This window comes from Abramis brama (assembly GCF_963993115.1).
Source record: "Abramis brama genome assembly, chromosome: 23".
NCBI classification, from domain to species: domain Eukaryota; kingdom Metazoa; phylum Chordata; class Actinopteri; order Cypriniformes; family Leuciscidae; genus Abramis; species Abramis brama.
The window spans coordinates 18,531,954-18,553,555 of NC_139985.1; the positions used below are offsets into that span (position 1 = coordinate 18,531,954).

General features: G+C 42.3%; 2 protein-coding genes across 2 annotated transcripts in view; one reads left to right on the forward strand and one right to left on the reverse strand.

The window, feature by feature from the left end:
* The window catches only part of LOC311074271 (histone-binding protein RBBP7-like), a 268,186-nt gene that overhangs the window by 15,974 nt on the left and 230,610 nt on the right, over positions 1 to 21,602 (forward strand). The gene's annotated exons all lie outside the window — the stretch shown is intronic.
* Positions 1 to 21,602, reverse strand: part of LOC311074269 (chromosome-associated kinesin KIF4A-like) — a 150,407-nt gene that overhangs the window by 9,413 nt on the left and 119,392 nt on the right. Inside the window, exons 19-20 of the mRNA XM_084100744.1 lie at positions 2,480 to 2,587; positions 1,048 to 1,164 (exon numbers count right to left, since the gene is read on the reverse strand). Of these exons, the coding sequence (XP_083956870.1) occupies positions 1,048 to 1,164; positions 2,480 to 2,587 (225 nt within the window). The remainder of the gene's footprint in view (positions 1 to 1,047; positions 1,165 to 2,479; positions 2,588 to 21,602) is intronic.

A 21,602-nucleotide genomic window follows, 5' to 3' on the forward strand; every position in this document is an offset into this window, starting at 1 on the left:
TGCTGTCCCTCAGAACGCATCATCGACCGACTGCCAGCCAATCAGCGCCAGAGATTCCCTCTCCAGCAACTTCGTTACAAAAGGGAATGCACACGCCCAGGAGCATTCAAACGCAAGTACACAATATCTCCTAATTCTGGCTGAACTGGTGCAAATCTTATTAAGAAAACAAACTAAGATTAAAGAGCTAGTAGATTGATTCTCTCAGGTTGCGGTCAAGAAATAGTGTCTAACGCTAGACATTTGGGACTCCAATTACCCTCCATTAATAGCATCACTTTTCTCTGTCACTGTTTGAATGAATGTCTGTGTGTTTTCGTTAGTTTAGTTTGTGTGTATTAGAGTAGTTCAATAAAGTCTTGGTTGATTTTACATACAAGCGTCTTGTGCTGTGTGCTTACAAGTTACTGCCTTAAACTGTAGATTCTGTTACCTTGCTCATAATCAGTTATCATAATTTTATGATATTATTACCGTAGGCCACGGGATAATATTCTGTCCAGAATTGATAAAATACCCTAATCTCAACTTATTGGATGGACGAATAGTTGATAAAGTGTTAAATATTAATTCTGAATAATTTGCATATTAATTCGGTATATTCACTGTAATTCAATCCCCTTTGAGTTAGGCTATATTGATCCTAATTCCCTTATTAATCTTACATTTATCACAAAAAAATGAATGTTACCAGTGACAATCAACATATCAAGTTAAATATAGAGCTTGAATGATCGAGGTCGGGATCAGTATTGGCCAATCATGATGACAAGAATCCAGAAGTCGTAACGGCTGCAAAAATCCTGATCGGAGCATTCCCAGTAGGTCTTGTTAATTGAAAAAAAAAAATGTATTTACATAATTAAAAAATAATTCAGTAATATCAACCAATAAACAATATGGTATCGATACATCATACAGCCTAAGCTGGTAGACCATTTAAAAATAAATTCAAACTGTACGTGAATCAATCAGCCAAGATCCAAAAATAAATGACAAATAAGCTGGATGTCAAACCAAACTCTGTTTTTTTTCTAAGTTAAGTACCTTGACTCTGCTGGCGACACCCTTGGTTCCATGGCTATGAACGTCTTTACGCTTCTCTGCAACTTCACTTCTCTTCTGAAGTTCAGACGCTTTCAGACGCTTGTTAGCAGCTGCAGCCTGTGGATGAACATTTGTGTTTTTTTTTACCATACTGTATAGGGCTGTACGATATTGAAAAAAAATGGACATTGCAAAATTTAGTTTTTCTGTGATATATTGCAATATGAAAATTTCACCAGATGATTTGTATAGCTTTATTTGTAAAGAATTAATCATTCTAGGATGATTGGGGTGATTTTTTAGGACAATGAATCTGCATATAAAAATAATAAACAATTACAAGCATAGATAAAGACAACAGAACATAGATACAAATTATTTAAGCAGTGCTAAATGTTTTATTATTATTATTATTTTTTTTAGGCAAATCTAACTGTATTCAGGTTCAGACATTGAATAATCAAATGTAAAATAACTACATTGTCTCTTAACTGTATAAATTAAAATCTTTTTTTATTAATAAAAGCATCTCAAGCACAGTACAAGTATCAGATTTTTACATAATGAAATGGAGGAAAAAAAGCAAAAATTAAACAAGCATAATAAATACTTGCATACGAATAAACATAATCACAGTAACATATGCATATACAAATAAACAACTAAATAGACCAGAGGGGGGAAAAAAAGGAGAAAAAATGTACAAGTTAAATCTAATTAATAAAATTGACCCTTTGCAGGGAGTTTGATTGACAGGCGATCTGACCAATCATAATCCGCCATCCGCCCGACAAATTAGTCAGGAGAGTTGGTAGATTAACGTTGGAGGATTTGAACTTGAAAAAGAGTGCACTGACGTCTTTCTGCGGTTAAAACAACATTGTGTCTTATGTTCATTCATGTTTATTTGATGCTAGTATAAATTAACTAGAAGGAAGAGATGGGTCCACGAGAAGCTTTAACTGAGGCGCCACAGCGATCTGACAAGACACATTAAAGAGCCACAAAACGGTATTTATTGTTTAAATTTGTTAAAAAAAAAATGAACAAATTTGAAAGTTGAGACTTTGTTTCATATCAAAAGTAACCCAAAAGAAACCTGGTCTGTCTGCACGTTGTCAGTGTCCTCTTTGCTCCGCGATGTATTTTTCCACTGCGCGAGAACATGGTGTGGCGTAAGAGCGGCATGGCTTGTCGGACATAGCAACATAGCGAACTGTCAATTGATAAAGCCAACATCCAATATGATGATGCGCATCCGTTTACTTTCTCAATTGTTTACAACACATAACCAACTGTTTACGAGGATACTCACCGATACAATACTTGTTAATTAATAAAGAAATATGAAAAATCGGAATGTCAAACACCAAAAATGGTGAAAATTACACCATCTGTAAATGAAAACTGTTTTTTTTTCTAAGTTAAGTACCTTGACTGTGCTGGCGACACCCTTGGTTCCACGAACGTCTTTATGCTTCTTTGCAACTTCACTTCTCTTCTGAAGTTCATCTTTCAGACGCTTGCTAGCAGCTACAGCCTGTGGATGAACATTTGTTTGTTTTTTTACCATACTGTATAGGGCTGTACGATATTGAAAAAAATTAACATTGCAAAATTTATTTTTTTCTGTGATATATTGCAATATGAAAATTTCACCAGATGATTTGTATAGCTTTATTTGTAAAGAATAATCATCCTAGGATGATTGGGGTGATTTTTTAGGACAGTGAATCTGCATATAAAAATAATAAACAATTACAAGCATAGATAAAGACAACAGAACATAGATACAAATTATTTAAGCAGTGCTTAATGTTTTATTATTATTATTATTATTTATTTTTTAGGCAAATCTAACTGTATTTAGGTTCAGACATTGGATAATCAAATGTAAAATAACTACATTGTCCCTTAACTGTATAAATTAAAATCTTTTTTTATTAATAAAAGCATCTCAAGCACAGTACAAGTATCAGATTTTTACATAATTAAATGGAGGGAAAAAAGCAAAAATTAAACAAGCATAATAAATACTCGCATACGAATAAACATATAATCACAGTAACATATGCATATACAAATAAACAACTAAATAGACCAGAGGGGGAAAAAAAGGAGAAAAAATGTACAAGTTAAATCTAATTAATAAAATTGACCCTTTGCAGGGAGTTTGATTGACAGGCGATCTGACCAATCATAATCCGCCATCCGCCCGACAAATCAGTCAGGAGAGTTGGTAGATTAACGTTGGAGGATTTGAACTTGAAAAAGAGTGCACTGACGTCTTTCTGCGGTTAAAACAACATTCCGTCTTATGTTCATTCATGTTTATTTGATGCTATAAATTAACTAGAAGGAAGAGATGGGTACACGAGAAGCTTTAACTGAGGCGCCACAGCGATCTGACAAGACACATTAAAGAGCCACAAAACGGTATTTATTGTTTAAATTTGTTTTAAAAAAAATGAACAAATTTGAAAGTTGAGACCTTGTTTCATATCAAAAGTAACCCAAAAGTAACAATACCCGGTTCTCTGAAACATCGAGTGGAGAGATCCACCTATGGGAAGGGCATCCGTACCTGACCTCTGCAGAAGCATCCAATTGCACCAAGTCTGGCTAGACAGACAGAAGCGCGCAGCCAATGCCAGGTAAGGCCACACCCCTTACCTAGGCATATAACTTCTCCACGCGCTGCTATTCCTCAGTAAGTATATTTGCTTCTCGTGCGGCAAGCGGGGCAACGCTGGTGGATCTCTCCACTCGATGTTTCAGAGAACTGGGGTTACGACAGTAACCTATTGTTCTCTTTCATCATCTCGTTTCGAGATCCACCTATGGGAGAGACATGGACAGCTCCCCGATTGCCCAATACACTCACAGTGAGGTTCTGAAGGCCAGAGAAGGACGTCACCTCAGAGAGGCGGTGCCTGACACGTCCCACAAACATGACCCTGCAAGGGTGACGCCACGCTAAACTGCTGTGGCAAGCAGGGCATGAAACATGCATGAGACACATACATAATAATGGCCCCCGCACCACCAATGCACATAGCTAAACCCAAGAAGGAATGCAAATGCTTGGTGACAGGAATGAACATGGCCAGCCGGCCTATTCACTCCTCGTTGGTTAACCCAACGGGGCTGTGGGAAAGGGCTAAGAGGACCCTACCCCTAGGACCGAGTGTGCCACCGAGGTTCTGGTGACATCCAATCGGTAGTAACGCTCAAAAGTATGAGGAGAGGCCCAGCTGGCAGCGGAGCAGATGTCCTGCAGTAGCACTCCCCTGAACAAAGCCCAAGAGGCGGCTAAGCCCCTTGTGGAATGAGCTCTGATGCCCCCCTGGGGGCTGCACTCCCCTTGCTTCATAAGCCATAGTATAGCGTCCACAAGCCAATGTGAGAGGCATTACTTTGAAATGGGAAATGGCACTGGTCCTGGTCATACATGCTTGCAGAGCACGGACGGGACACAGAGCATTCAGCCTCTGATCCGCTGGGAGGCAAAAAGGTGGAGGGTGAAAAGCGGATAGCTCCAAAACCTCCGAAGTGAACGCAGGGAAGCGTTTCGGCATGAAGGCCGGGTTAGGCTTAAGGGAAACCCTATCTCCACTTAGGGAGAATTTGGCGCACGAGGGGTGAACCGAGAGTGCATGTAGCTCACTGACCCGTTTAGCAGATGCCAAGGCCGAGAGCAAAGCTGTCTTGAGGGACAGCAGCTTAAGGGAAATACTCTCTGGCATTCTGAGTAGTGGCGATTACACGCAGCGAGAGCCCCAGTGCATTTAGGTTCGTCCTCTCACGGGCCAGGCCCAGAGAGCCACCCTGTCCGGATGGGGGTGGTAAATCTCCCCGTTGGCTTGGGACAGTATGTCCGTGCGAGGGGGGAGGCGCCATGGCTCGGCGTATAAGGGCCTGCTCACATATCGCGTCTTTTGCGCGCGCAAGTTCGTTATTTCAAATGTAGCCGCGCGGTATGCGCGCTCATAATGGAAGCGACGCGGTCGCGGTGCGACGCGCTCGTTTTTTCCAAGCGCGTCCGCGCCGCATCGAGATAAAAACATCTCAACTTTTCAGAATGCCGCAAGCGCACCGCAGATCACGTGACAAGAACCAAGCTTAGCAACGACAGACGCCTCCGAAGCGCAACCACCTCGAGCGTTTTGGAAAAAGGAGAACGCGGCGCGCCTAGCGTTTTCGACGCGTTTTTATGCGCGATATGTGAGCGCCGCCTAACAGAGGGATTATCTCTGCCAGCCACGGGGCTTTGGGCCACCTGGGTGCTATCAGAATGAGAGACAGGCCATGCTCTCTCACCCTGGCCAGTGTGAAAATCATCAGGCACAGGGGAGGAAAAGCATACAGGAGCACTCTGGGCCATGGGTAGGCCAGTGCATCTGCCCCGACGGGCATGTCCATACATAGGACCATAGGACAATGGTGGTTTTCGCGCGAGGCGAAAAGATCTACAGCTGCCTGTCCAAATCTCATCCATAGCATCCAAAACATCTTTACTATCTGCGGGTGAAGACGCCAATCTCCGTAGATTGGGTTTACCCTCGATAGCAGATCCGGCGCCTCTGTTCAGAATGCCCGGAACATGAGTCACGCGTTATGACAGAAAAACCCATCTGCTCCACATCAAAAGCCAGTAAGCTAGAGCGTGGAGTTTCGACGAGCACATGCCGCCCTGACGGTTGATATAAGCCACTGCCGTGGTATTATCGTACCGTACTAGAACGGGATGTCCCTGCAGGCGAGGCAGAAAATGATTCAGAGCTTTCCAAATGGTAAAAGCTCTAAATAGTTAATGTGCGCTGAACGTAGTCTGCTCAGCCACAGACCGTTCAGCATTCTGCCTTCCTGGGTGGTTCCCCAGCCTGTTAAGGATGCATCTGTCGTCACAACTTTCCGCATCGTAACCGTCCCGAGGGGGGTTCCCCGTGCGTAAAAGTTCTCGCTCTCCCAATGGCGCAGGGCCGCCGAGCAGGCGCGCGTCACCGTTACCGAGCGGCAGAGATCACGAATCGGGCTGAAATGTATTGACAAAACCCATTTCGTGAACGCTCTCATTCTCAGGAGACCCAACGGCACAACTTGGATAGTTGAAGCCATGAGACCCTGCAGCCTGAGGCATGTGCGATATTGTACTCTCGCCCCTTCCCTGAACTGAGACAGACAGTCCATCAGCGAGCAAACTCGCTCTTGAGAGAGACGCGTTGCATGGAGACTGAGTTCAATTCCAAGCCCAGGAAAATAACATTCTGACTGGGAGTCAAAGATTGCTTTTGCTCGCGTTCACCTCGAACTCGAGGGATGTGATGTGCGCGAGCACCCGGCCGGTGACCAGCGACACCACCTCCTTTGATTTGGCTATGATGAGCCAATCGTCTATGATAGTACGAATTCTCAGCCCTGATAAGTCTCAGGGGCGCCACGCCTGCCTCCGCACACAGACAGAAAGTTCGGGGACTCAAATTGCACCCGAACGGAAGAACTGTGAATTCGTAACAAGTGCCTTGGTAGGCGAAACGAAGATATTTCCTGTGTGGAGGGTAGATGCTTATGTGAAAGAAAGCATCTTTCAGATCGACTGATGTGAACCAGTCGTTCTGCTTTATGGCACAGGCGAGAGAGCCTTGTGTCACATTCTGAAATTGTATTTCCTTAAATGTTTGTTCAACACTCGAAGGTCCAATATAGAGCGGGGGAGCGCCACGCCTTTAGGATAATGAAAGTACCAGGAATAAAAACCATGGTTTATCAGATTGGGTGGCATCATCTGAATCGCTCCCTTGTTTAAGAGAGAGGAAATTTCCTCTTTCAGAATGTGTGAGGCGTTTTCTTCTGTGTGAGAAGAGAGAACGCCGTTAAAATGCGGAGGTTTTATTGCAAACTGCAGCCTGTAACCCTGGGTTACGGTACGGAAAACCCACTCGGGCGCTGAAACGGCTTGCCAAGCCGCTTCGTGACTCGCGAGCGCCCCCGCTCGGGCCGGAGCGAGGCTGTATGGGCCCAGCTGGTTCATTTGCAAATGCGCCATCTAGTGGGCACACTAGAGGCGACATGCAGGGGTTCGGAGGGATTTCCTCTCTCTGCAGTGAGAAGTTTTCTCATTTGATTCGTAACTTTGTGCGTATTGTGTTGGGCAAACACTGGGGCCGAAAGCCTTTATTGACAGAGTGAGGGGAACATAGTGTGGTGTCCACTGTGCTAAACTTTCCCTCACAAAGTGCCCCCTGATTTTTAAGTGGGGGGGAAACACACATCTCCTGAACACATGAACTGGGCAGTCTCAAGTGCAGGCAGAAAAATAATATCCGCGGAGAGAGATACTCTCTCTGTAACGGATTTATTTAATTTGTTTGTTTTAAAGTGTTATTTAGTTATGTGTGTGTTTTGTGTTGGGGAACACAGGGGCCGAAGCCTTCCACACACAACGCCACTAAAAACACATGAGCTGGGCAGCCACAACTGAGCTGTGTGAGCCCAGCTGGTTGATTTGTGAGGCAATGGCGCCCTCTTGTGGACAGACTCAGGGCGACATGCACGGGATCAGAGAGCTTTGCTCTCTAGGTTGGCAGATATATAAATCTGCACGAATTCATCTGATTCGTTTGTTAAATGTGTTGTTTAGTGATGTGTGTGTTTTGTGTTGGGAAAACACTGGGGCCGAAGCCTTTAATAACTGGGTGAGGGGAACCAAGTGCGTGCGGTGTGGTAACACTGCTTATGTACTTTTCCTCACGACAGCATCACTAAACACACAGGCTGGGCAGCCACGAGACGGGATTAACCGACCACCCGCGGGAGACCCTGTGTCTTTTGGACAGGGGTTCCGGGACCGGGAGAGAATCCGGAGGGCTCGTGGCCCGTGAAAGCGGGCTCGATACTCCCAACGGTCGAACAACAGGCAGGCCGCTTGCGTTCGGGGCCGCCTTCCTAGGAAGGCATAAATTGAAAACCTCAACACGTGATCGTAACACATCAAGGCCCATGAGACCGTGTTAACAGTCTAGCGGGACGCTCCAGCCGTGCTTACGAGCTTCGTCATCGGAACCGGCCGGTTCGTCAATGAGAGTGAGGTTTTCCCGCGAAGATGTCCTCTTCAGGGAATGCGGATTGGGCTGATGTCAGCTCAAATATTTTAGAGAGGTGGCGCTCCGGGAGTCCCCCGGTAGCGCGTCATCATCACCGTGTCCTCCATCCGAGTTAGAAAGGCCTAGCACGGCGTTCGGGATCGTGCAACTAAAAGCCGGCTTAGTAAAAGCTAACGTTACAGCAATTACAATGACCGCAATTCTCCGGGTTCTCCTAAGCTTCTTGAGCGTGTAAAGCCCAAGCAGACCGCGCAGAACGAGAGGGTCCTTAGCGGCGATGAGGGCACCACACGCGGCCGGGCAGGCTCGTCGTGATAGGCTGTTCCCCGGAGAAGCGGCGGTTTAGACGGTCACATAGCCATGGGTGGGCCAGTGGTGAAGAACTCGGAAAAATCCGTGGCGGGCAGCCATGTAAGGAGGAGCAGGTGAAGGACAGCGAGAGCGCGGTCGGCTCCGGATGCAAAAAACACAGCGGATAGGCTGAATAAACGACTGTCACTCACGTCTGGCGGAGGCTGATCTGGCGATATGTCCTCCTGAAGACTCGAAAGTGAGCAGCGTAACGTTAATCCAACCGAACTGTGTCAGTGCAGAGATTGCGAGAAGCGAATGTCAACTGAGGAATAGCAGCGCGCGGAGAAGTTATATGCCTAGGTAAGGGGTGTGGCCTTACCTTGCATTGGCTGCGCGCTTCTGTCTGTCTAGCCAGACTTGGTGCAATTGGATGCTTCTGCAGAGGTCAGGTACGGATGCCCTTCCCATAGGTGGATCTCGAAACGAGATGATGAAAGAGAACCTGGTCTGTCTGCACGTTGTCAGTGTCCTCTTTGCTCCGCGATGTATTTTTCCACTGCGTGAGAACATGTGCTGCGTTCCAAACCACATACTTCCCTACTATTTAGTATGGGAAAAAGAGTAGGCGAGCGAAAAAGTATGTACGAATCCAAAAGAGTAGGCGAGAATTACCTGGGTGACGTACGAATTATCGCGAGATTCGGATTTAAGTGCGTTCGAATATGCCTACTTTCCTACTATATAGTAGGCGAAAACAGTACGTGAAGGAAGCAGTACGTTCGAAACATCAGTATTCATAAAAGAGTAGGCGAGAAGTTCCCGGATGGCTTACTTCTTCCGGCCAGATTTTCGAGTGCTCAACCGATGGATACTCTTCTATCCCAGGTGGCCACGCGAGAGGATACGTCATTATCAAACATCGCAGAGATCAGCGACGCGGGTGCTTTCAAATGTGAGTAAACACGTTCTTTTTGTTAAAATTGCATGTGTTGAACTACTGTAGAGTAAACTGTTGAATTATTGAAGGTGTAAAGACGTTACACAGTATAGTATAGTTGTGATTTTGCTGTAAAAGCACGTTTTATTATGTATAACGTTATAGCTAACAGGGGAGCTCCAGTAAAGACACGTAAGTTACGTCTCTAAAGTGGATTTACATAAACCATACATCTTAAAGACGCTTATTTTAAATGTCTATTTACATCTGACAGGAAAATCTTGAAATATCACAACATGAAATAGACATCTGAGTGATAAATGTGTGCTATTATGTAGAACAAATCTATAAAGTAACTAACGTTAAACATAATTATCTATTTTATTTGTCCATTAGTAGTTGATAAAATGAGGAACATTTATGTTGGATAAAAAGTTAAAACAACCTCAACATGTAAATGTAGTGTTGAGTTCATAAATCACAGAGGTAACATGGATCTTGTCTGGATGTTACAGGGTCAGATGAACAGATGTGTGTTTATCTGGTGGAGAGTGGCTCATGAAGGCGAGTGAGTATACTACAGAAATGAATAACAACTATTTAAATCTTAAGTTGTAGTTTATTTTAATTATTGTAATTTCAAACAGAGCTATCACAGCACCTTTCTGATTCTTGATTTCTGTGCATTTGCTGCAGATCTTTTGTGGTGGAGCAAGACCTACAAGAGAAAATGATGGCGGCATTTGTGGAAAAAAAGCGTTTTTGTCTTCTAAATAATACTGAAATCAAATGACATTGTGCGGTTAAAATTACTGCTTTTGTGTTATGTTTGTGCATTTTGTAGGATCTGAAATGTCAGCAGGCTGGTGTGAGCACTGAGGATGAGGAGCCCAGAGCTGAATCCTGGAGATGGTCCCTCCATCACTCTACCTGCCCTTATTGCCTCAGATTGTGAAGCACAACCAAGCGTGCCGCACAAGCCCTGAAAAGTGAAGCCAAAACGTCTTGATCGCCCCCCGGTGGCTGGTCCTAGTATAGGTCATAAGCCCCGCCTCCCCATGTTATTCAACGGGACGTGAGACCAAGTAAACAATTAAATTACACTTCAAATATATTTTTTCCAAATGTGGTTTCTTTCACTTGCTGTCGTTTTTATGCAGGGGTGCAAACAGCGCGCTTTCGGCGCCTCCCGCTTTTTTCACGTCAGTTTGGGTGACTTGTGTGAATCATGCAGATCCGAAGAGGTTTTTTTTTAAGGGGGGTGGGGGGGGGGGTCTGATGGTTTGAGAGGGTCTGATTATAATTTATATCTATATATATTATATCTGATTATAATTTAACCAACAGTAATTCTGGATTGCGTCCACCAACAAGTAAATAGGAAATAAGCGAATCAGAACACTGCGCGCCAAACCAGCAGTATGTGCGCAAGCGTGAACCACTAGTGTTTCTGTCTGTATCTGCCGCTGCATCACATTTCTCTCTGCGTGGCGTGGAGTGTCCGTTTTTATGTCGGCTCTCGTGTTAACTGGTTAGAGCTTGTGTTAGAGCACAATGCCTGCGTGACACACACACTTCTTGAGCCGCACCGAAACCGCGTGCTAGAAATAGAACCACAACCGACGCCTATTTTTCACGCGACACGCAAGAGTGTTGGAAGTTTTCAGACAAAATAGAAGGCGCAAATACATATTAATAAATTACATTTTGATGCTTGAAAGTCTCTCGGTTTTGACAAATGCATATATAATTGTCATTTAAAAAATAGGCCTAATTATCGATTTTCAAATATTGCCCCTGTCAATTAGCCTAGAAATCTAGACGCACCCTAGCGGCAGCAAAATGTATTTCGCAGCCAGGTGGGTCTAGGCACTCTCAATAGACCTTCTAGCTGCAAAAACCTAAATTGGGTCAGGCCAATCACGTCGTGTATAGAGTAGGCGGGGGCGGGCTTAACATACAGTATGACGACAGAGTTGCGACGGCTGCAACTTGAAAACAAAGAATGACGGCTGCTGGAGAACAACGGTCTTTCGAATCAGCTTTGGCCGCGACTCTGGAGGACTTGGAGTTAAGTTTTTCTTTGAGAAAAGAGCAAAGAACGGCACTTAAGTCACTCTTAAAAAAAGGAAGATGTGTTCGTCATTTTGCCGGCCAGATATGGCAAAAGTTGAATCTATCAACTAAGCTCCGCTGTTGGGAAAACGCTCTGGTTGGTTGAAGCGCTGTCCTATTGCGTGCAGAGGGAATTTGAAAGACAGCCGTTTATCCCGCCCCTCGGATTAAACCGCGTCTATGGTGAGTTTCCAGACCTAACATCTTGATGTAGGTCTGGCTTGCCAGGCTTCCTGTCAATAGGCCTACAGAACGAAATATTCTGTAGCCTATTTTGCCGTCAATACTGCCGACGTTATCTTTGCTGTATCATATATTGTTTAACATCCAAATGTAGATGGTCTGTCGGCGCACAGAGCATGCAGTCACAGACAGCACGTGAAGTTCGTGAACACCGAATTCCCTTTTCTTTCTTATCTATTTGTGTTTGAACAGACATGTGCACGAAAAAATAAGCCAGTGTCCGTCGAGTTTCCCCGTAAACGCAGTCAAAATAAAACGGATGCGTGTCATTACCGGTATTAAATACGTGCATTCGTCTTAAAGGGACAGCACCCAATATACCTGCAGCTGTTTGTGTCTCCAAAGTTAATCAAACAACAAAAGAGAAAGAGAAAAATCACGTTTTGTCAAAAGATAAACTGTATTAATACTTTATACAGTTAATTTACCTGAAAAATATAAAGCACTGCCTTATTTCTCGTGTATTTGTGTTTTATTGTATTTATATATGCTTGTATTTTGTTTATTAGTTTCTATGCAGATGCACTAGGCCTACCCTACACAATTACCCCAATCATCCTAGAATTATTAATTCTTTACAAAAAGAGCTATTCAAATCATCAGGTGAAATTGTTTTCAGGAAGTAGCAGTAAAGCAAGAAGAAGAAGTGCAAGATAGTTTTTCTAAATTTCATTTGACTCTATGTGCCTATAGGGGTGGGTTGGGGATGGTGGCAATGTAGTATCTGGATATTTGCCGCGGGACGAGGGCTTCGATTACCTCTCTCTTTTTTGACCATGCATGTGTTTGCACCCCTGTTTATCACGCCGATGTAAATTCAAGTGTCTGTTTCAAAAATAAGTTGGTTTTTAGTTAGTTACGTGATGCGGTGGTGTAACGCCATGATTGACAGGTTCTCGAGCGAAGTAGTCACTGAAGCACCAACGGACATTTTTTTCGGGATCTTCGGAGGACTGAGGAGATTGTATTTACATTATTTTAACAAGCCTCTTGTCGTACTGCAATCATTTTTTTTTAAAGTGTGCAGAATCCACTCTCCCTCAGTGCATTCTGCGAGAGTGAGGGCGGAGCGTTGATTTCGCGGCTTTACTTCCTGCTCACTACTGCGCATGTCTGGTCCCGAGATCGCTACTGCGCAGACTCAAGAACCAATATGTCAGCGCCATATCGGGACTCTGGCGGCTTCAGTTCTTATCAATGTGTTAATGACTGTTATATTGTCTGTTTTGAAATGTAAATAATATAGTCCTTAAATTTATTTATTATTTATTTTTGTATAGTATCTCATTTTTTTTATATTGGGTTTCATTTGTGTTATGGTAACAGAGGTCTTTTATTTTAGATCGTCTATTAATGGACTAAAGGACTAAAGTATATCAAACGAGTTTCACTTTTAAGGGTTATGTTTCAGCACATGTGGTTAAAGTGAACTTGCTGAACATATTTTAACAAATTGATTTGAATTTTAAATGTGAATAATGTTACGTAATTTGGTGAATTGAAAATGTCAAAATCAGATGCAGGTGCAAAGGAGGCAGATAGGCAAACTGATAGCCATCATGTAGAAACTCAAAGTGAGAGTACACGCCATTCAAAGCGCACGCATGTCCCTACTGAAAAAATGTTAGCGTATCAGCAAGAAGAGCTATCAAAGAAGGAGAAAAAGGTTGTATCTTTATATAATCAATGGAAAATAGAAGCTCGTAGTGCACGTGAGCATCTTAAATCAGACGCACTAGGGACTCAATTGGCTATTTTGATTGATACTTTGGAGGCGGCCAAAAACAAAGTTCTGAGTGCTTACAAAGACTTTAGAGAGCGTGTATCACCTGCTATTGAAATGAGGAGAAAAATGGATGCTTGTGAAGCAGTTACAGCTGACATCATTAAAATCATTTATGAAAGAATAACAGGTTTAGATGGAGATTTTGATGGTGAAAGGGAGAGAAGTCGTCTTCGTACCTTATTAGACCATCAATATGCCCATTCAATCTTTGGTTCAACGGTTTCACGAGTTAGTCAGAAAACTAGTAATTACTCTAGTCATCGCTCTGTTGTATCAAGCTTAGAAGCCAAACGTGTAGACGCTGCGGCAGAAGTGGCAGCTAAGCAAGCTGCATATAATGTTTTGCTAGAAGAATCAACGTTTCAAAGGGTGTGTCATGAAACTAAAAGGGAGAGAGTTAAAGCATCAGCAACTGATATACCTCTTCTTGTTCAAGCATTTCAAGATGGCCTGACCATGAGTAAGTTGCCGGTGCCAGAGCCTCCTGTTTTTGTTGGTGACCCCATTCATTTCATTGAGTTTAAGCAATCCTTTACTGCACTTATTGACAAGAAAACGGTCTCTCCTGCTGATAAGATGTTTTACCTCAAGAAGTATGTGAGTGGTCCTGCTAGGAAAGCTTTGGAAGGAACATTCTTCAGAACAGATGATGAAGCCTATAAAGATGCGTGGAGCAGACTGAACGATCGTTATGGCCAACCATTCGTGATACAAAAAGCGTTCAGAGAAAAGCTGGCAAGCTGGCCTAAAATTCATCAAAAGGATGCCATTGGTCTTCAAACCTTCTCTGACTCTTTAAATGCATGCCAGAGTGCCATGCCACATGTCAAAGGCCTTCAAATTTTAAATGATTATCAAGAAAATCAGAAACTTGTGCTGAAATTACCAGATTGGGCAATTGGCAGATGGAATCGTCAAGTCACACAATCTCTTTCTGGAGATCACGAGTATCCCACTTTTAAAGAATTTGCTGCTTTTGTGTCTACTGAAGCAGAGATTGCTTGCAACCCAGTTACCTCATTTCATGCTCTTCACGTTGCAGAACCTGTCAGTGAAACGGCAAATCTGAAAACAACTACAAGAAACAGAGTTAGAGTTTTCACTACTCACGCAAACATCGAGAGTCAAAAAGCTGTCAAACCAGTGAATAAAATGTTGTGTATGCTTTGCCAGAAAGATAACCATCAACTTGACAATTGTTTCAGCTTTCTCAGTAAACCATTGGAGGAGCGACGGAAATTTATCCAAGAGAAGAGGCTTTGCTATGGATGCTTGAAGTATGGTCACAGTGCAAAGGAGTGTCGTTGTCGTCTCATTTGTAATGCCTGTAAAAGGAGGCATCCAACTAGTTTACACAACGACAACTTTGTGAAAGTGGTAAAGACTTTATCTTCTGCAGTTCAGACTCAAAGTGACCCTGATGGTACAATGAATGCAGTGACTTTGAGTGTAAACACGGAAGAGCGAAATACTTATACTTCAATGATTGTACCTGTCTGGGTATCTGTAAAACAAAATCCAAGTTGTGAGAAACTGATATATGCACTTTTGGATTCTCAGAGTGATACTACGTTTATTGACAGAGAAGTGAGCGATGCCCTACAGGCAACAACGTTTCCAGTAAAATTGAAACTTACCACCATGCTTGGAAAAGATACCATCCTGCAGAGTGAGAGAGTATCAGGACTCCAAGTGAGAGCATACGAATCTGGTAATTATATTGATTTACCACCTGCTTACACCAAAGACTGCATACCAGTTAATCGTAGCCACATTCCAACTTGTTAAGTCGCTAAAAACTGGAATCATCTCACCGTCATTGCGGACAGGATACCTCCATTGCAGAACTGTGATGTTGCTCTCTTAATAGGTTATAATTGCTCAAGGTCAATGATCCCCAGAGAAGTAATAGTGGGAGGAGATGATGAACCCTACGCCATTCGGACAGACTTAGGATGGAGTATAGTAGGTTGTTCTTCACCACACCTTGATCTACCTGAAATCAGTAGATTGTGTCACCGCATTGCGGTTAAGGAGCTCCCTTCTATCACGCCAGGTGATGTCATTCGTGTCCTTGAGAGTGATTTTAAAGATACTAAGGAAGAGAGTGCAAAGGTTTCCCAGGATGATGTTCTTTTTCTTGAAAAGTTAAAGGAAGGTATACAGAGGAATGTTCATGGCCATTACCAAATGCCACTTCCTTTTAAAGTGAGGCCTAACTTACCAAACAATAAACAAGGTGTCATTATCAGACTCAACCATCTCAAAAGAAAGATGACTAAAGATGAGACGTATAAAAAACGTTATAATGAATTCATGAATGAAATCTTGCAGAGAGGAGATGCGGAGGAAGTACGTGACAGCGGCAAGGAGGGAGAAACCTGGTACATACCGCACCACGGTGTCTTCCATCCAAAAAAGGCAGATAAATTGCGGGTAGTGTTTGATTGCTCCGCTAGGTATAAGGGGTATTCTTTAAATGATTTCCTGCTTCAAGGTCCCGACCTGATAAACAGTCTAAATGGCATTTTAATTCGATTTCGTCAACATCCCGTTGCACTCATGTGTGACGTAGAAAAAATGTACCACCAGTTTCATGTCGACGAATCTGATAGGGACTTCCTGCGCTTCCTATGGTGGAAAGATGGCGATCTCAACCAGCCCGCAAGTGAGTTTCACATGAAGGTTCATCTCTTTGGTGCCACCTCATCCTCAGGGTGTGCGAATTATGGCTTGAAACATCTTGCAACTGAAAACAGCGAGTTGTATCCACTAGGTTCACAGTTTGTGAGAAGAAATTTCTATGTGGATGATGGAGTGATCAGTGTGGAGAATGCTGAAGAAGCTGTTAAAGTTGCAGATGAGGCACGGCAGCTTTGTGCTATAGGTGGCCTACGGCTCCACAAATTTGTGTCAAACAGTAAAGTAGTGCTGGATAGCATTCCCATCTCAGAAAGAATCTCTGATGTGAAGAATGTTGATCTTTCATTTGATGAGTTACCCCTGGAAAGAACTCTTGGCATACAATGGGAAAGAGAATCGGATTGTTTCAAGTTTAAAGTTCAGTTACTCGACGTGGCATCTTGTCTACTGTTGCTTCCGTTTATGATCCTCTGGGGCTTATTGCACCCGTGCTGTTGAGTGGAAAAGGAATACTGCAGGATGTATGCAAGCGTGGCAGTGGATGGGATGACCCTCTATCAAATGAACTGAATCTAAGGTGGGAGCGATGGAGACAAGATTTAAACCATCTGCAGGAAATCGATGTACCACGAACATATGCACCCTCTAGTTTCGGAAGAGCTATTCAAATTGAATTGCACCACTTTTCTGATGCTTGTGTCCATGGATATGGTCAATGTTCATGTTTGAGACTTAAAAATGAGGATGGAGATATTCACTGTGCACTGGTTGTCGGGAAATCAAGAGTTGCACCTCTTAAAGTTACAACAATCCCCAGATTAGAGTTAACAGCTGCTGTCGTTTCTGTTAAAGTGAGCAGTATGCTTAAGAGAGAACTGGACTATGCTGTTGTCAAGGAGACATTTTGGACAGACTCCAAAGTAGTATTGGGATATATAAGTAATGAGGCACGCAGATTTCACACTTTTGTTGCCAATCGAGTGCAAAGAATACATCTCAGTACGACTCCCCAACAGTGAAAATATGTTCCAACAGAGGAAAACCCTGCTGATCATGCATCCAGAGGTTTAACAGTGAAGGAGTTACTCACCTCAAACTGGTTCACTGGTCCTAAGTTCTTGTGGGATGAAGAAATGTCTGTACCAGAAGAACATGTTCCTGAACTTCTGCTTGGAGATCCAGAGGTAAAAATAAGTTGTACTTTGAATACTGATTACACAAGGAATCTAAGCTTGATAGACCTTCTTTCAAAGTTTTCTTCTTGGTCAAAAGCAATCAGAGCTGTAGCTCGTCTTTTAAGGAGAGCTAACAAAGACAAATCTAATCATCTCAGTACTATGCTTGAGCGTCAAAAGGCAGAACTTCACATAATTAAATGTCTGCAAGATACTTCCTACAAGGATGATCTGAAAGTGATTAAGAGTGGAAGAAATATCTCATCTCGGAGTGCATTGTACTCTCTTGACCCTTTCATGGATAAAGATGGTTTACTCAGGGTGGGAGGTAGACTTTGCCGCTCAACCTTTCCAGGTTCTGTGAAACATCCTATAATAATTCCAAGAAATCATCAGATCACAGAAATGATTGTTGCTCACTTTCACAACAAAGTTGCGCACCAAGGCAAAGGATTTACTGTAAATGAGATAAGATCTAATGGCTTTTGGATACCAGGAATCAACAAGATTGTGACATCCTGTATTAGGAGTTGTATAATTTGCAGAAAGCACAGGCGACCAGTTGAAGAACAGAAAATGGCGGATTTTCCCATGGAGAGAGTGGTTCCATCGCCTCCGTTTACGTATACTGGCATGGATTGCTTTGGCCCGTTTCTTATCCAGCAGGGCAGAAGTGTTCATAGACGATATGGTCTTCTCTTCACTTGTTTCAGTTCCCGTGCTGTACACATTGAGATGCTTACTGATATGACAACAGATTCTTTCATCAATGCTCTACGTTGTTTTATTGCCATGAGAGGCACTGTGCAGCAGTTAAGGTCCGATCAAGGAAGTAACTTTGTGGGAGCAAAAAATGAGTTAAAGAATGCACTTAAGGAAATGGATGTGGAAAGAGTGAAAACCTTCCTATCAGAGAAGCAGTGCGACTTTATCATGAATGCACCGCATGCAAGTCATGCTGGCGGCGTGTGGGAACGTCAAATTAGAACAGTCAGATCTGTGCTAAATACTACTCTTGCACTTTATCCGGGAAGGTTAAATGACTCCTCCTTACGAGCTTTTTTGTATGAAGCAATGGCTATTGTGAATAATAGGCCGCTCACTGTTGATTGCCTGACTGATCCTCAAAGTCTAGCACCAATCACTCCAAATCATCTGCTTACGTTAAAATCGACTACTGCTTTGCTTCCACCAGGAAATTTCGTCAGGGAGGATGTATTTGCACGGAAAAGATGGAGACATGTGCAGTATTTAGCGGAACAATTTTGGAGTCGCTGGCGCAAAGAGTATCTTGCGAATATAGCTGCCCGACAGAAGTGGAACGTGTCTAAGAGAAATCTTCAAGTTGATGATCTTGTTATCGTCCAAGAAGAGGAAATGCCTAGAAACGAATGGAGGCTTGGCAGAATAATGGAAATTATTTCTAGTGACGACGGGCTTGTAAGAAGAGCCAAGATTTGTCTAGGCGACCCAAAGCTTAATGCAAAAGGCAAGCGTGTTAACAAACCGTCCATAATTGAAAGACCAGTGCAAAAATTAATTTTACTAATGGAGGGACATTAGTGTTTTTATTCGAAAGTTTCTCATTGAGATATTGAAAGGTCAATGAATATCATTTTAATTTAACTCATGGTTTAGAATTTTTAATGTTGGTTTGAGGTTAAATTGTATAAAAAAAAGAAAAAGGAAAAAAAAAACCAGAAAAAAAAATGCAAAAAAAATGGGGATAAAAGGAAATTATTCATGCTTGTACATTTTGGTATGAGATTTGCACTCATAATTTGGTGGGAGTGTTAATGACTGTTATATTGTCTGTTTTGAAATGTAAATAATATAGTCCTTAAATTTATTTATTATTTATTTTTGTGTGGTATCTAATTTTTTTTATATTGGGTTTCATTTGTGTTATGGTAACAGAGGTCTTTTATTTTGACGTTCGCCCGCGTGAGCGGATATAATGCGCATATGGTCCAAACATTTCAGTATGGAACGAGACCCAAACGTAATTGGTTGTGGTGTCAAAGGTTTACGGTTTGCAAGGAGTTTTAAAAGGATTTAGCTCTTGGTTTAAATGGAGAACAAGGTACGGTTGTAGACTTCCTGTTATCTTTATCTTTATGTTTTGATTTATTTTCTTTGTATCAAGATTAATTGTTGGTGGTTTTGTATAATGTTTAGGTATGTTTAAGACATTAATCTTTACTTATGTGGTTTTGATGTATGTCTGTTTCAAGGTTTATTCATTTTGGTATTTTGTTTTCTTTTGTACAAGCTTTTACGTTGATTCTCAACGAGTCAATGGTGTCCAACGGTGATCGTATGTGATGACGGATCGTATGAGATGACAATGGAAGAGAGCGAAGGGGCGTCGTCCATCTTTTTTTACAGTCTATGAGCAGAACACATCACGCAACAACCTCCAGCACGAAGGCATGGCTCACCTCTGGCAGTCAGCTGATTCATCAGAATAAAGCCGCAGAATGGGCACCGCTGTGTTGAGATGGCAGAAGGATGTGGGATTCAGCGCCTATAGCCTACATACATGATTGTAGTTTGAATAAAGCTTTGTTTCATGTGTTGACTTATGCATTTGTTTATTGTGTGATGGTGACTTTCATTCATTCTTTTACTAATTTATTAATATTTCTCATTGTTGTCAGTAAATAAAATATAATTTAATTAATGTTTTATTTAATTGTTTGAAAGAAAATGTAGATATGTTCATTATATACACATCTAGAGTGTATTCAATCATGCATAGGTATGTCATATGACATACATTACAATTTGTTTGTTTTATTGAATTATATCATTTTCAGTAAAAAGTCATATAATTTAGTATTGGTCAGAATTTATCGTTGTTATTATTGTATGTTTTGGGGTGGGATAGAAATGCAATTCATTCTGAGGTAATATTAATTTTTAATATTAAAGGAGCTGTATGTAAGAAATGTATTTCAATTAATCATAAAATGGCCCTGATATGTCACTAGACATTAAGAAATCATGTTCATTTCAAATACTTATATCACTAACAACAGTAGTCCGGCCAGGATATTGTCATTTAAAAGTGATAGTTGCAGCCCTCAACTGATGTTGATGTTGTCATCTTGTGTTTTGGCCTGAAGCGCCACCCTCCACCTATCTACCAATCACGAAGTCAGTAGTGTTTCAGCATCCGGGTTGCCAGCTCTGCTCTAGATACCACAGCTGCAGCTACAAACGTGTCAGCCTACGATCCTGCAGCCTATCTGGCAACCTCGAGTCAGGGGGGAGGGGGAGGGGATACACCGCTCTACAGTAATTTTAAAGTGATTGCAGTACCAGTTTTGGCCACAATCTTACATACAGTTCCTTTAATGATACTTAAATTTTTCGAGTATAAAATCAACAGTTTTCCTCCAAAGGTGAATCTTCGCACAGCAGCCCTTTGTGCAGACATTACAAACGCTGAGGAAACCCGTTCTAGGTAGGGCTGTCGAGTTACTGATGTTATGAGATCTGTAAAAAATCTCATTATGTATGCAAACCCATAATATATATATATCGTAGAATTTAGTAGGGACGCTAGGGACGTGTCCCTACCAATATCCAGCGACACCGATATGTCCCTATCAATAATTTCGATCAAAACTTAAAATATATTTGTATATAACCACTGTTGTCCGGTTGTGTCTTGTGGTTTTTATGTATTAGGCTTATTTTATTTAATCAGGAAACATCTTATTAGGGCCCGAGCACCGATGGTGTGAGGACCCTATTGTTTTTGCTCCGTTTATTCTTCTTCTTCTTCTTCTCCAAAGTGAATCGCTTTTTAGAGGGCCTTAACATGCTCAAAAGCTCATGAAACTTTGCACACGCTTCAGAAGTGGTGAAAATTTACATGTGATATGGTTTTCAAAATTGGGGGGGGGGCAAATTCGGTAAATTATTGCCCCCACATTTTGCCCCGGCTCCTGGTTTCACGTACAGGTATGAAATTTGGTACATACATGTAATGACACAATACCTACAAAAAGGTCTCTTGGAGCATAGCCCTAAACACAACAGGAAGTCAGCTATTTTGAACTTCCTGTCAGATTTTGGGCATTTTTTGACATTTCCTGATGTTGTACTTCAACTAACTCCTCCTACAGTTTTGATCTGATCCTCTTCAAATTTGTTGAGTGTAATCTTAAGGCCTTTCCTAAAGGCGCCGGGTGGCGGTGGCAGGGGTGCGAGGGCCCTTTTCATCGCTGCTTGCAGCTTTAATTTAGATT